The sequence below is a fragment of the Gymnoscopelus microlampas genome, assembly GCF_963454915.1.
Source record: "Gymnoscopelus microlampas genome assembly, chromosome: 9".
Classification (NCBI taxonomy): Eukaryota; Metazoa; Chordata; class Actinopteri; order Myctophiformes; family Myctophidae; genus Gymnoscopelus; species Gymnoscopelus microlampas.
In genome coordinates this window covers 49875944-49892550 of record NC_139946.1, presented here as the reverse complement: position 1 = coordinate 49892550, position 16607 = coordinate 49875944, and the positions used below count along the sequence as shown (strand labels likewise).

Sequence of the window (16607 nt, the reverse complement as noted above, 5' to 3'; positions counted from 1 at the left end):
ATTTCAAATTGATGTGCAAGTTTTGTTTTCACTACTAAATTGAACTTAAGGGTCTATAGAACATTTCTGGTTCGAGTGTCAAGCACTCAGATAAAGAAAAAGGCCTCTAGGGGGTGTCAGCGGTTCCCAACCCCACACCAGCCATAGAAAAATATGGGAACTGTTATAACTTTTGATTGGATTATCCAATATGAACATAATGAGGTATCTATGGATTCAGGATCAGGAGTAGCAGCTGGTACTTAACACATATTTCCTAAAGAAGCAATATTTCTTCTGCTATCTGCACATTTCCACAAGAATAGTCAGAAGAGGTCTATGCGCTAACATATGTGTCGGAATAGCATTAATTTCCATTTTTGTCTCCACTACCCATACATCTACTTGAATAACTAACATTACAGTGTCTTGCTATATCAATTATTATTATTATTATTACTAGACCATACCCGGTCGGCGCAGCGCAGCCGTGGGGGGATATGCGCACATGATCTGGCAACCCGGGAGGCAGTTCGTCCCATAGCTGGGCAGCCCCGTAACCATGGCGACAGTGTTTGACACAAAAACGCTAATAAGAAGCTGAGATTTGATGAAATTGAAAAACGGGCTTCACAGTTGTGTTCAGATGGTAATGGTCAATGGCTGTGTGCAAAATCAGAGCAATTGCTCCAGCCAGTGAGGAGAACCGGGTGTCTTCACCACCACTACAGAGACCACTACTACAAACGCACAGAGGTTACTAGAATTATTATTATTATTATTAGTATTACTTTCCATTTTAAGATAAATCATTCCAGAACAGCATGTTAAATGTCTTTCAATATAGGCAGGATTTCTATTAATTTATGGCATACATGTTTTTTGGGGGTATTAAGTGGTACTGAATCCAAATCTGCTGTATGCCCAGCTCAAAATTCACCATTTAAAGATGCCGGCCACCACTAGGCTGAAATATATTACGTAAAACATATTTTTGACTACACAAGGCAGAAACTTGATTGAATTTAGCTTTTTAGGTTTTCATATATGGGGAATCCAATCCCATATTCTGATTTGAGATCAAATGTGAGGAACGTGTTTAAAACATATATTGGGAAAATTGTCATTTATAGGGGATATTACAAACAATTTGGAACAAATTAGGCCTAACGGTACCCGTGACAGCTGGAAGTCCTGGGTTGTCCCCCTTCTCCCCTGTACAGTTTTGATAAGCTCCAGATTCGAGGGCTGAGCAGGGCCATTAAGGGTATAAGTTAGATGGGCTCATCAGTGGGGATACAGTGAAGAGGCGTGGAGAGGGTGTGGAGATCAGTGCAGAACTGTCAGAACATACAGTGTCTACTGGGTGTCTACGAACGGGTAGAGGCGGAGTGTAGCAGGGATAGGGTTTACCGTTGCTTTTTATCTGGAGCTTTTTAACAGCTATAGGGGAAAGGTGAATAGTTCATGATGCCCTGTGCTCCATTCTCCTCCATATGATCCTAGTGTAACCAACCTCCAGGCCCACAAGGGGCCATGTCCCTGCTGCTATCGGACAGACAAGCATTGCTTTCTGTATTCACCTGTTACAGCCCATGCCATAATGATAAGTCACTGATGACCACTGGTAATATTACTTAGAAACAACCAGACTCTCCTGTGAGCCAGTCTGACATAGGGATATCCTTGTCTGCCTGACACCACTGGGGACTGACCTGCATCGCTACCTATGTCTGCCCACGAGCACCTATCTTGGGCATAGGAAGAGCCAGCAGATCCGCATGGAGGTCCACTTGGGATGAACGTATCCAGTGATCCAGACCGACATAGGGACACCCCTGTCGGCCGTACGCATAGCCATGCACTACATGGAGTTCTTAGAACCACCATCACTAGCAACCGACTCACATATCAACACTCTCTCTAACCGGCTATGAGCACTCCTCCTGGGCTCACAAGTGCCCCAGTCTACAGATTATTTATTTGGCAGCTGTTATGAGATGGGAAAGGGAATCAGCCGATGGAGTGCTTTCTTGGTCCCCATAACTTTGATCTTCCATGCTCCAAGTGCCCAGGGATCTATCCAGTGACCCCCATACTCCCCTTTACCCATCTGAGGGGCCCAGCTCAATCCCCAGGTCGGGAGCTTTTCAAATCCATATAGTGTTAGGCTACTTATTGTACAGCAGATATGTCATGGGATAAAGTTGGTTGGAAAACCTATTCACCAATAAATGACATTTCATATTTGATCTCTAATCAGAATGTTCCATTGTATTCCCCATATGAAAACCCAATAAAGCTAAATGCAATCCAGTGTATACCTGGTTTAGTCAAAAGTATATGTTGTTTTAAATATATTTCAGCATAGTGGTGGCCACCATCTTTAAATGGTCAATTTTGAGCCATTATCAGCCATTTCTGAACCATTTCTGAGCTGGGCATACAGAAGATTTGGATCCAGCAACCCTTATTACCCCTTAAACCATGTATGCCATAAATTAACACAATTTGCCTTCACACATGGTTAAGATTTTTGGAAATCTGACCTACATGTAGACTAATTTCGATTGTTGCCATTTTGGAAAATGGGTACAAAAAAACAAAAACATTTCAATCTGGTTTCTTGACACTCAAACTAAAATTGTTCTATAGACCCTTATCTTCAAATGAATGAATATGAAAACTAAACTTTCACAACAACTTGAAATGACTGACTGTCCAGGCCTAATAGAAGTTAGGTGTAATTTGAATTCATTTGATGTAAATGGCAGCCATCTTATTTTTTTCCATACTAGAATATTAAAAACATCAATATTTTAACTACAGTTGATTCCTCACACAGTATTGACGTGATATAGCAATAAAAAAAAACATTACACAGCAATTATGGGAAAATTAAGAAATTGATCAAAACATCATAATTCCGATTTTGGCCATTTTGGAAATGGGGCAAAAACAATATATTTTTTCAATCTGGTTCATATATCTTCGAGCCAAATTGTTCTATAGACCATTATCTACAAATTAGAAGTGAAAAATTAACTTTCACATGAATTTGAAATGACTGAGTGTCCTGGCACCCCACTACAGTCATCTCTCAGCTATAGGCTACGGGTGTAAACTTTTGTTTTTTATCTTTGGTAGCCTAGGGCACGTGCACAAGTTGGTTGTGAGGGGCCTTCAAATGGCCGGCCTCTCCAAAAGGAGGGCCAAACAATTAGCAAGGTACCGCTCAATATCAACTAACTATTATAGACCAATTATTTGTTTACTAACATTGAGCCTGGACGCACAGGTGATTGTTTCACGCAATCAATTCCCAACCTGTTTCGGGGTGCACTGGTTTCAGCACACCCCAACCCCCTCTTGTGTGTGTTGGCTAGTGAGACGCGTCCTAACGAGACCTGATATAATGGGTTTCGTTGCGCGCATACTGGCTGCACGCAGCCAGTATGACGTCGTCTGTTAAGGGGTCTATACACGAATCCACAGAGCGCTTCCCTGTAGGTGTAGCTCCGCCCCCTTTAGGTTCCACCGCCATGCTGCGGTGTCAATAACAGTCAGCTGTACTGGGGCGAGTGCGGTGTTAGTGAAGTGCAGTCACTGACTGCTCAAGTTATGGTTTTTACCTGCATTTACTAAACTAACTAAAGATGTACAGAAAGTCGGGACGAACTTGCGTTGTTTATGGCTGCTCCAACAGCAGTGGACAAATTCAACTTTGGAGAGAAAGGGAATGTGAAACACACAAGCCTCTAGTTCATAACAAGTGTCGGTGCCCCAGGCCATATGGCTTACACAGATTCCCTGGGCGTGAGACTGGAGAGGACCAAGATGTTCGCCGAAAGTGGGTAAAAAATGTGAACTTAAAGGACTTTGTTCCCACGAAGAACAGCGTGGTAAGTTTGGGAAACTTTTGGTTAGTTCGCTCTTAATGTTAGCATGCAGCAGCTGCTACTGTATGTAGGCCTAGCTCTGGCCCACAGCGTCAGAAGGAGTTCTCCTTAACGCTATGGAACCTTCATCTAGCCTTTGCCCGAACACCCGCGGTAGCACAAACCTGTTTTCAACATCTTAAAACCGTCTTTGTTTTGGTGAGTAGACAAAGTGCATTTTTGTATTACTCGAGACGAGAGGCTGAGCAGCCTGTGCGTTAAGGAGAACTCCTAACGCTATGGACCAGAGCTACATGGGTGAAACATGTTATCTTATCTAAGTTCAGCTAACGTTAATAACATCATTGTTAGTAGTATGCTAAGCTGCTGCTCTTGTGTGTGCAAAAATGAACCACCTGGGGCGTTATTGTGATAAAATAGTACTTTATTTGGTAAACCTATGGCAGTCTAATGAACACAAATACTACTGTTTTTATGTTGTATTCAGCCACTTATGTAACACAACTCTGTCAGGGTGTAAATGGAACCAAATAAACAGAGTGACTGTTGACTCAGTCACAACAGTGGCTGAATGTTGATGAGCTTCCTATGAAAGCAATGTCTATGACATTGGTTCTCAAAGTGGGGTCCGGGGACCCCCAGGGTCCTTGAGGGAGTTCCAGGGGGTCCCCAGCTAAATGATTGATTAGGCACCTAATGGTTCCTTATGGGGTGTAACTCTGAGAGTGTTCAAATGGAACCAAATGAACCCTAACCTAACGTGTCCATTTGCTTCCATTTGTACACTCTCTGAGTTAAATTGACATAGATTTTACAATATAAATTGCGGTCCAAGTGATAGAAATGCCATTAAATGGGGGTCTGTAGCCCTAATGCATGTCAAACTGGGGGTCCTTGAAATTAAAATGGTTGAGAAGCACTGCTAGAGACGTAAAAAATCTTCTCTTATGGGGGTCCCTGGCATATCTTTTGAAATGGGGGTCCGCGGGCTAATAAGTGTCAATTTGGGGGTCCTTGACATGAAAAGGTTTGAGAACCACTGGTCTATGACATGAAACCATTTAGTGGACAATAGTTTATGTATTGTTGAGTTATATGTGGTACCAGTATTTACTATTAATCTTCTTTATTCCATCTTAAGGTGTGTGGAGTACACTTCCCTGATGGTAGGCCAACAAAAGAACACCCATATCCAGTTTTGCAACTAGGATATAAATATCACGTACGTGAGATCCTTTTTCCCTTCAAATTGATTGTTTTTGGTTCAACATGTTGTTTAATTTATTTTGAAAGAAAAAAAAATGTAGCACTGTTTTTCACTCTTTTTCTTTTGTTTTCATAGGGGAGAATGCAGTCTGGTAGAGCCCCCCCTAAGAGAAGATGCCTTCAGCCATTAAGCAGCAACACATTAAGTGCAGCACCTGAAGACACCACATCGAATGTGGAAAATGTCGATCAAGTACGCTAGATCTTTTTCCCCTTCAATGTGATTGTTTTTGGTTAAATGTATTGTTCAATTTATTTTGAAAGTAAATAAAAAGATGTAAGCACTGTTTCTTTTGTTTTTGTTTTCATAGGGGAGAATGCAGTCTGGTACAGCGCCCCCTAAGATTCGGTGCCCTCAGCCATTAATAGCAGCGCCTGAAGCCACCACATCCAATGTGGAAAATGCCTATCACGTACGTTGGATCTTTTTCCCCTTCAAAATGATTGTTTTTGGTTCAACATGTTGTTTAATTTATTTTCAAAATGAATTTTAACAAATGTAAGCACTGTTTCTTTTGTTTTCATAGGGGAGAATGCAGTCTGGTACAGCGCCCCCTAAGATTCAGTGCCCTCAGCCATTAATAGCAGCGCCTGAAGCCACCACATCCAATGTGGAAAATGCCTATCACGTACGTTAGATCTTTTTCCCCTTCAAAATGATTGTTTTTGGTTCAACATGTTGTTTAATTTATTTTCAAAATGAAGTTTAACAAATGTAAGCACTGTTTCTTTTGTTTTCATAGGGGAGAATGCAGTCTGGTACAGCGCCCCCTAAGATTCGGTGCCCTCAGCCATTAATAGCAGCGCCTGAAGCCACCACAGCCAATGTGGAAAATGCCTATCACGTACGTTAGATCTTTTTCCCCTTCAAAATGATTGTTTTTGGTTCAACATGTTGTTTAATTTATTTTCAAAATGAAGTTTAACAAATGTAAGCACTGTTTCTTTTGTTTTCATAGGGGAGAATGCAGTCTGGTACAGCGCCCCCTAAGATTCGGTGCCCTCAGCCATTAATAGCAGCGCCTGAAGCCACCACAGCCAATGTGGAAAATGCCTATCACGTACGTTAGATCTTTTTCCCCTTCAAAATGATTGTTTTTGGTTCAACATGTTGTTTAATTTATTTTCAAAATGAAGTTTAACAAATGTAAGCACTGTTTCTTTTGTTTTCATAGGGGAGAATGCAGTCTGGTACAGCGCCCCCTAAGAGAAGATGCCCTCAGCCATTAAGCAGCAACACTTTAAGAGCATCACCCGATGACACAACATCAGCACCCGAAGACGCCACATCCAATGTGGAAAATGTCATGCCTCTGCCTGTGAAGCGTGACATCGGCATCCAGTGGCCCGATAGGCCTACTGAGCACAACTACTCAACTACCAAGACACGGCGCAACAGGGCAACACAAACTGATCCTACACCATCATTGTCAGTCTATGACCTGGATGACAAAGATTCAAAATTTTACACAGGCATAGGGATTGAAAGTTTTTGGCAGCTTTTGCATGCCCTCGTAGATTTTCTCCCACCTCCAAAGATTACCTATTTAGCAGTCCACGACCAGCTCTTACTTGTTGTAATGAGGCTACGTCTTTGTTTGATGTTCACAGACTTGGGTAAACGATTTGGAGTAAGCAGGAGCTCAGCATGTAATATCTTTTCACTTTGGAGACCAACACTTGCTAGGTTTATGAGGGAAAAGGTGATTGCGTGGTTGCCCAGAGATACTCTCAAAAGAATAATGCCTTCCTGTTTCAGTGTAAATTATCCCAAAGCAACATGCATAATAGACTGTACTGAAATATTTGTACAAAGGCCAAAACACTTCAGGAAAAGATCACAAACATACAGCAACTACAAACATCATAACACTTACAAAGTCTTATATTGCATTGCCCCGAATGGTTATGTTATGTTCACATCAAAACTGTTTGGTGGAAGGGCCAGTGACACTTTTATCACAAAGAACAGTGGGCTTCTGGAACTCCTGATTCCTGGTGATCAAATTTTAGCAGACCGTGGGTTCAACATCTCTGATGTATTGCCCCCAGGGGTGACTCTGGCTCTTCCAGCCTTTACTCGCGGCCTCAAAGAACTTCCTGAGCATGAAGTTGTGGCAACGCGACGCTTAGCAAATGTCAGAATCCATGTCGAGCGTGCAATTAGAAGGTTCAAATGTTTTAAAATGGTCTGTTATGTGATTCCTGGGAGGGTAAAACATGTTGATGACATTGTAAGTATTTGTGCTGGGCTTTGTAATTTGCAACCCAAGTTAATTCAGACTGGGGAAACATCTGACATTGAGGAAGAAGAGGAATGTCATTTGGATGAAGCTGATGGAGAAAATATGTGCTGATTACTCCAAAAACAGTCGTATTAATTAAGACTTCATTCTCCATTGTAGCTTTAATATTCAAAAAGCAAATTGAAGCACTAACACATCTTTGTCACAGCGTTGCGTTAAATGTACTATTTGTTTCTGAAAAGGAGGGAGATGTTTGTATGAAATGCATCATCTGTGTATTGTAAGACAATATTGTACTTTGTTATATCACAAACTTTGTCAACTGACCATTTGACTTTGATGAAGTGCATTTACTCATGAATGAAATCATTTGACCCTCATTACATTCAAAAGAGGACTACTTTAGCCCATGTACTTTCATGACTCAATGTGCTATTCTAGTAGCTATTGCTGGTAATAAATACTCAAAGTACACAACCTTCAGGTGGCCGATTCTCTCTGTTATCCACTCTTGGTTGTATGGGACATCTGTGATAACCTTTTCATTTTGGGTCCATACAAGGAACTTGCAATTTGTTTTGCTAGCACAATGCATTGCTAGCTGTACCTGGTAATAGAACCCTAATCCCGATGCTGTTTCCCTCAGAATGTATTGTCCATTAATATGCCTTACATCATATTTGTTTGACTCAATCATTTTTAGCAGACTGCCATTGTGTGCCTCAAGTTTTTTCTCTGTAGGACATTTAATCTCAAGGATGGTATCTGCATCTATGATACCATCGAGGCTGGCACCAAGCCAATTTTCTTCTTCGTGCACAATAAGACCTGTAGTCTCCACCGTCAGTCCTGTGGTCTCCTCAAACCATTTTCTAGCCAAAGGCTCAGATGTCTGACCATGTCTTGTGGCTGCATTACCAGCAAAGGTGCCATTCACTTTCCGTTCCACCCAGTTTTGTGGGTTTACCTTTTTGGGCACTTCAGATGCCTCACTACTGGTAATTCTAATTTTCCTTTGATCAAGCCAAAATGTACTATTCTGGCCCTTTGTTTCTGTGGCTATTCTCTCCCTCTCATCTTTCCCACATACCACATATCTTTCAAAAACAGAGTTACAGAGTGTACATATGTGTTCAGCACATTGTTTATGAAATGTAGGCAGTTCATTAACAGTTGCTTTCTTTTGTGGCTGTGCAGTCAACACATTATGCAAAATGGTACCCGGTATATTTGCTAGGCCAGCCATCTCAGGGGATGAAAAGTGCTGAATGACGTCTGCATCTGTCTGAAATGCCGTAGCTGTGACTTTCATATTTTTTCGAGGTCCCTGGTCTGGCCCTCGTATGTTCTCCACTGTGTCAGGCAACACATTTTCACAGGTGGATTTATTCCAGGCACAAGCCTCATCAGTGCATGCTGTGCCTGTGAATTCCTGACTGGCAGCATCTTTCACTTTGTACAGTATCCCTGCTGAATGACTGCAGCTCCTCCCTTGGTTGGCCATGCAGTCACAGCTCACATCTACAACTGTGCCATCCCTCCTCTGCAGAGTTACTTCAACATGATGATAATGTTTTATGTCCTGTGAGTAACGCACAGGTCCTTTCAGAATGATGTGCTCATCATCTGGTAGAATGTGGAGTATCTGGCCAACCCATCCGGAGCTCAGGTAATTTTGACCCTCTATCAGGGACCTGTAGTTGGCATTTTGTTGCTCATCACATGCCAGGTGATGAATGAAATATTCTTGAATACCTATCAAAATTTGAATAGGGTTAATACCACTGATCTGTAATGTTATGAAATGCAATTATTAACAAGACTAGACGGTACAGTCCTTAAGAGCAGTGGTGGAAAGTAATTAAGTACATTTACTCTCAAGTACTGTACTTCAGTACAATTAACGGGATTTTTTACTTTACTTCCACTCTATCCCAGAGGCAAATATTATACTTTTACTCCACTACACGTATTTGAAAACTTTAGTTGCTTAGTAGATTGGGATTATTATTACAAAACATACATTAACCCTATTTAAACTTCGGTTAAATAGCCGATCTACAAGCAAACAATGCCATGCATTGTGAGCTTGTAGATCTATTTTCAAAAGATTTTTCATACCTTTGTGAAATAGTTATGCAAATACTTCTGCATAATGACTACTTTCTACTATCGGTACTTTAAGTACATTTTGATACCAATACTTTTGTACATTTACTCAAGTAGATTTACAATTCCGGACTTGTACTTGTAACAGAGTATTTCTACATTGCAGTATTGATACTTTTACTTAAGTATAAAATGTGAGTACTTTTCCCACCACTGCTTAAGAAGTTGCATTTCATAATCTTATAAACAAACAGAAATTAAACACTCGCAGACCTAAGCTCACATTTTTATTTTATTTATATTTTTTGGGAAAAGACATGTGGTGTAGGAAAACTAGCCTAGGACCTACTGTTGTAACCGAGGTCAGTTTTGTCTACTAAGAATTTTAAGTGGTTAACCTCATGATTGTCATCAATGAAATACCTTTATCAGTAACTCTGGGCCACTGTCTAACGTCGTCAATCCAGGTACTCATGCTGTTAGTCACTGGCTGTCAGTTTGGTTACTTTGTTTTTCACAACCAAGTTAGTGTTAGTTAGTAAAAGTTACTAATAAACCAAGCAGGTAAACAGTAACGTCAACAGACGGACTGACACGGATCAGCAGCTGACTGAGTTTGACAGCGCCCCCTAAAGGGCAGGGGGCGCCGATAAATTGAGGCACACAATGGCACTAAACTAAATTAATGTACTAAACGTTTACAGTGTATTCTTTTTTACCATATGTTGTTTAGGACCTTTATGGTGTCTAGTTAAGATTCATTCTTGTTGCCCAGGTCAAATAATGTCCCATGGGGTTTATTTTAACCCTTCCCAATCAAACCATAAAATGGAGATAACAGAAAATACCATAACTCTTGAAGGAAACAACCTACAGAGACAAATTAATACATTTTCTATATCATTTGGACCCAAGGAATTCATTGAAGTGGTTAATATTAAGATTCAAGGACATTTTGACTATTTCAGGACAGAAACAGCAAAAAAAATTGAAGAATATTTTTGAAATCACATTTATATTTCTCTTTGTACTACATTTTTAAGGTGTATTCTTTTCTACCATATGTCTTTTAGGACCCTAAAGGTGTCTAGTTAAGTTTTAATCTTGTTGCCCTGGTCAAATAAGGTCCCATGGGGTTTATTTTAACCCTTTGTTGCACCTATTCCCAACCCGAACCATACAATGGAGACAATAGAAAAACTCTTGAAGTAAACATACAGAGACAACTTAACACATTTAATTATAACATTTATAATAATTTTGACACAAGGAATTAATTAAAGTGGTTATTATTAAGATTCAAGCAGGTCTTGACTCTATTTCAGGACAGAAAATGCAACAGAACATGTTCAAATCACATCTATATTAATCCTTGTATTAAATACTTAAGGTGTATTCTACTTTACTCCATGTTTTTAGGACCCTTATGGTGTCTAGTTAAGATTTCGTCAACTAATGTCCCAAGGGGTTCATTTGGTGACCATTTTAAATCGATGTCCACAGGAGTGGCGTTTTCATATCTGAACCAGACAACGTACAAAGACAAATAAATCCACTTTTTCATAGAATGTTTACACCAGGAATCTAATGGAAAGGTCACTGACATGGTACAACCATTCTTTATTGGTGAAAAACACACAAATATCAAATTCTGGCTTATATTAAAACACAATTTCACTGATCAGTATCATCCATCTCATCATCAAACTCCACCTCATCCTCTTCCCTCTTATCATCATCATCACTGATGACACCAGCAGTCAACAGGTCAATGAGAGATAGGGGCAGAATTGGCCCACAAGACAAGACAGGCTCCAAAATCCCTCCTTCTGTCTTCTGCCACCCCTGACCATCATCATAGGATTTAGGCCTCCAAAAGACCACTCTTGATTCCATCAAGGGCGCAGTAGAGGCTGAGGCGTGGACTTAAGGAGAAATTCATAGTGCAAGGTCCAGCCACCAGGAAACCCCAGTTCTTTCTGGGCAATGCGGAAAATAAGCGACAGCTCTGCCAGTTGATGCTCAAGGTCTGGGGGAGTAAGGAGGCAGCATCCCGGCTGGCAAAATGTGAAACAGCTGCTCTCATCGTGGAAGGAACAGCTCATAAACTTGTGGCAATAGATTGAGAAGTGAGTTGATTGATCAATACCTATATAACTTTGGTGAGTTCTTGTGTTAGCAGATTTGCCAAGAATGATTGTTGATGTTGATGACGACATCAACCTGCTCATCTACCTTGACACTGGCACAGGCAGGCACCGTCAGCTGGTAAATGTCACGGAGCTAGCAACCTCTCTTGGGCAGCCATACTGTAGCACCCTGCTTGGGTACCATGTATTCAGTGATCAGGGCTGTACTAGTTCCTTCAAGGGCAAGGTGGCACCACTCAAAAAAAGTTATATTATGCCTACATATAAGCCAGAATTTGATATTTGTGTTTTTCACCAATAAAGAATGGTTGTACCATGTCAGTGACCTTTCCATTATAGATTCCTGGTGTAAACATTCTATGAAAATCTTAAAATGTGTTTATTTGTCTTTGTACGTTGTCTGGTTCAGATATGAAAACACCACTCCTGTGGACATCGATTTAAAATGGTCACCAAATGAAAAAGACCTATTTTATGCTTCCTGGAACCCCTTCTTGAACTACTTAAAAAATATAAATATTCCCCCCGACCAATAGAATGAAGGGGCTCATGGTTGACGATCTAGGTTTATTATGCTTTTGATCCTATGTGTTGGTGGAAAGGGCTAAACATTCCCTTAACTTTTCATTACTCGCTTTCTACCTTTCAATCTTCAAATAACCTTTACGGGTCATAACTGTCACGGTTACCATGGGAGCAAGCACACAGTCCATATCCGGGTCAGATACTGGTCTTGATTGGTCGCCAAGAAAAAAAAAAACAGAGATCATGACTTTAATAGTCCCAGTGAATACCATAGGAAGTGTCATCCTTAATTGTACTGTGATTGAGCAATGTGTTTAATTTCTCACTTGATATAATGCTGTAAATATGGGAGAAAAAAAATGTATATATATATATATATATATATATATATATATATATATATATTATCATTATCTTTTTATTTTATTTTATTTTTTATTTATTTCTATTTATTTATGTATTATTTCTTATTCCCCTGACATTTAATTTTCTAAATGCTATTATAATATCTAACTTGGAAAGCCACGACCACATATGTGTAAAATGCTGATGGACACTGATGACTCTGAAAAACAATAAAAAGATTATTAAAAAAAAAAAAAAAAAGGTCACCAAATGAACCCCATGGGACATTAGTTGACCTGGGCAACAAGAAAAATGTCTTAACTACCATAAGGGTCATAAACATGGGGTAAAGTAGAATACACCTTAAGTATTTAATACAAGGATTAATATAGATGTGATTTGAACATTTTCTGTTCGTTTTTTACAGTTTCTGTCCTGAAATAGTCAAGACCTGCTTGAATCTTAATAATAACCACTTTAATGAATTCCTTGGGTCAAAATGATATAGAAAAATGTGTTCATTTGTCGCTGTATGTTGTTTACTTCAAGAGTTATGGTATTCTCTGTTATCTCCAGGTTATGGTTTGGGTTGGGGGTAGGTGTCAGAAAGGGTTAAAAATAAATCCCATGGGACATTAGTTGACCCGGGCAACAAGCAGAAATCATAACTAGACACCTTTAGGGTCCTGAAAAAACAGGTTTAAGAGATGTGTTTTTGGGGTGCTCACGGAGCCTCGAAAGTGCCCTACTAAAAAGGTTATCACAGATGTCCCATACAACCAAGAGTGGATAACAGAGAGAATCGGCCACCTGAAGGTTGTGTACTTTGAGTATTTATTACCAGCAATAGCTACTAGAATAGCACATTGAGTCATGAAAGTACATGGGCTAAAGTAGTCCTCTTTTGAATGTAATGAGGGTCAAATGATTTCATTCATGAGTAAATGCACTTCATCAAAGTCAAATGGTCAGTTGACAAAGTTTGTGATATAACAAAGTACAATATTGTCTTACAATACACAGATGATGCATTTCATACAAACATCTCCCTCCTTTTCAGAAACAAATAGTACATTTAACGCAACGCTGTGACAAAGATGTGTTAGTGCTTCAATTTGCTTTTTGAATATTAAAGCTACAATGGAGAATGAAGTCTTAATTAATACGACTGTTTTTGGAGTAATCAGCACATATTTTCTCCATCAGCTTCATCCAAATGACATTCCTCTTCTTCCTCAATGTCAGATGTTTCCCCAGTCTGAATTAACTTGGGTTGCAAATTACAAAGCCCAGCACAAATACTTACAATGTCATCAACATGTTTTACCCTCCCAGGAATCACATAACAGACCATTTTAAAACATTTGAACCTTCTAATTGCACGCTCGACATGGATTCTGACATTTGCTAAGCGTCGCGTTGCCACAACTTCATGCTCAGGAAGTTCTTTGAGGCCGCGAGTAAAGGCTGGAAGAGCCAGAGTCACCCCTGGGGGCAATACATCAGAGATGTTGAACCCACGGTCTGCTAAAATTTGATCACCAGGAATCAGGAGTTCCAGAAGCCCACTGTTCTTTGTGATAAAAGTGTCACTGGCCCTTCCACCAAACAGTTTTGATGTGAACATAACATAACCATTCGGGGCAATGCAATATAAGACTTTGTAAGTGTTATGATGTTTGTAGTTGCTGTATGTTTGTGATCTTTTCCTGAAGTGTTTTGGCCTTTGTACAAATATTTCAGTACAGTCTATTATGCATGTTGCTTTGGGATAATTTACACTGAAACAGGAAGGCATTATTCTTTTGAGAGTATCTCTGGGCAACCACGCAATCACCTTTTCCCTCATAAACCTAGCAAGTGTTGGTCTCCAAAGTGAAAAGATATTACATGCTGAGCTCCTGCTTACTCCAAATCGTTTACCCAAGTCTGTGAACATCAAACAAAGACGTAGCCTCATTACAACAAGTAAGAGCTGGTCGTGGACTGCTAAATAGGTAATCTTTGGAGGTGGGAGAAAATCTACGAGGGCATGCAAAAGCTGCCAAAAACTTTCAATCCCTATGCCTGTGTAAAATTTTGAATCTTTGTCATCCAGGTCATAGACTGACAATGATGGTGTAGGATCAGTTTGTGTTGCCCTGTTGCGCCGTGTCTTGGTAGTTGAGTAGTTGTGCTCAGTAGGCCTATCGGGCCACTGGATGCCGATGTCACGCTTCACAGGCAGAGGCATGACATTTTCCACATTGGATGTGGCGTCTTCGGGTGCTGATGTTGTGTCATCGGGTGATGCTCTTAAAGTGTTGCTGCTTAATGGCTGAGGGCATCTTCTCTTAGGGGGCGCTGTACCAGACTGCATTCTCCCCTATGAAAACAAAAGAAACAGTGCTTACATTTGTTAAACTTCATTTTGAAAATAAATTAAACAACATGTTGAACCAAAAACAATCATTTTGAAGGGGAAAAAGATCTAACGTACGTGATAGGCATTTTCCACATTGGCTGTGGTGGCTTCAGGCGCTGCTATTAATGGCTGAGGGCACCGAATCTTAGGGGGCGCTGTACCAGACTGCATTCTCCCCTATGAAAACAAAAGAAACAGTGCTTACATTTGTTAAACTTCATTTTGAAAATAAATTAAACAACATGTTGAACCAAAAACAATCATTTTGAAGGGGAAAAAGATCTAACGTACGTGATAGGCATTTTCCACATTGGCTGTGGTGGCTTCAGGCGCTGCTATTAATGGCTGAGGGCACCGAATCTTAGGGGGCGCTGTACCAGACTGCATTCTCCCCTATGAAAACAAAAGAAACAGTGCTTACATTTGTTAAACTTCATTTTGAAAATAAATTAAACAACATGTTGAACCAAAAACAATCATTTTGAAGGGGAAAAAGATCTAACGTACGTGATAGGCATTTTCCACATTGGATGTGGTGGCTTCAGGCGCTGCTATTAATGGCTGAGGGCACCGAATCTTAGGGGGCGCTGTACCAGACTGCATTCTCCCCTATGAAAACAAAAGAAACAGTGCTTACATTTGTTAAAATTCATTTTGAAAATAAATTAAACAACATGTTGAACCAAAAACAATCATTTTGAAGGGGAAAAAGATCCAACGTACGTGATAGGCATTTTCCACATTGGATGTGGTGGCTTCAGGCGCTGCTATTAATGGCTGAGGGCACCGAATCTTAGGGGGCGCTGTACCAGACTGCATTCTCCCCTATGAAAACAAAAACAAAAGAAACAGTGCTTACATCTTTTTATTTACTTTCAAAATAAATTGAACAATACATTTAACCAAAAACAATCACATTGAAGGGGAAAAAGATCTAGCGTACTTGATCGACATTTTCCACATTCGATGTGGTGTCTTCAGGTGCTGCACTTAATGTGTTGCTGCTTAATGGCTGAAGGCATCTTCTCTTAGGGGGGGCTCTACCAGACTGCATTCTCCCCTATGAAAACAAAAGAAAAAGAGTGAAAAACAGTGCTACATTTTTTTTTCTTTCAAAATAAATTAAACAACATGTTGAACCAAAAACAATCAATTTGAAGGGAAAAAGGATCTCACGTACGTGATATTTATATCCTAGTTGCAAAACTGGATATGGGTGTTCTTTTGTTGGCCTACCATCAGGGAAGTGTACTCCACACACCTTAAGATGGAATAAAGAAGATTAATAGTAAATACTGGTACCACATATAACTCAACAATACATAAACTATTGTCCACTAAATGGTTTCATGTCATAGACCAGTGGTTCTCAAACCTTTTCATGTCAAGGACCCCCAAATTGACACTTATTAGCCCGCGGACCCCCATTTCAAAAGATATGCCAGGGACCCCCATAAGAGAAGATTTTTTACGTCTCTAGCAGTGCTTCTCAACCATTTTAATTTCAAGGACCCCCAGTTTGACATGCATTAGGGCTACAGACCCCCATTTAATGGCATTTCTATCACTTGGACCGCAATTTATATTGTAAAATCTATGTCAATTTAACTCAGAGAGTGTACAAATGGAAGCAAATGGACACGTTAGGTTAGGGTTCATTTGGTTCCATTTGAACACTCTCAGA

General features: G+C 40.1%; 1 protein-coding gene and 2 long non-coding RNA genes across 5 annotated transcripts in view; 2 read left to right on the top strand and 1 right to left on the bottom strand.

Moving 5' to 3' along the window:
- Positions 1-3547: 3547 nt before the first annotated feature.
- LOC311051738 lies at positions 3548-5558 on the top strand. Its single transcript, XR_014601416.1, has 4 exons — positions 3548-3881; positions 5020-5100; positions 5221-5337; positions 5456-5558. It is a non-coding gene; the product is annotated as an uncharacterized lncRNA (long non-coding RNA).
- A 179-nt stretch (positions 5559-5737) lies between these two features.
- LOC311051739 lies at positions 5738-7805 on the top strand. Its single transcript, XR_014601417.1, has 3 exons — positions 5738-5989; positions 6104-6205; positions 6320-7805. It is a non-coding gene; the product is annotated as an uncharacterized lncRNA (long non-coding RNA).
- Positions 7806-13398: 5593 nt separating this feature from the next.
- LOC311051737 (uncharacterized protein) overlaps positions 13399-16607 on the bottom strand; it is a 4258-nt gene continuing 1049 nt past the window's right edge. The window contains exons 2-8 of one of the 3 annotated variants that reach the window (XM_084066359.1): positions 16104-16184; positions 15867-15983; positions 15647-15748; positions 15431-15532; positions 15215-15316; positions 14999-15100; positions 13399-14884 (exon numbers count right to left, since the gene is read on the bottom strand). In XM_084066359.1, coding sequence (XP_083922485.1) covers positions 13703-14884; positions 14999-15100; positions 15215-15316; positions 15431-15532; positions 15647-15748; positions 15867-15983; positions 16104-16184 — 1788 coding nt within the window. In that variant the 3' untranslated portion in view covers positions 13399-13702. The other 2 variants (XM_084066360.1, XM_084066361.1) reach the window with 2 other exon arrangements.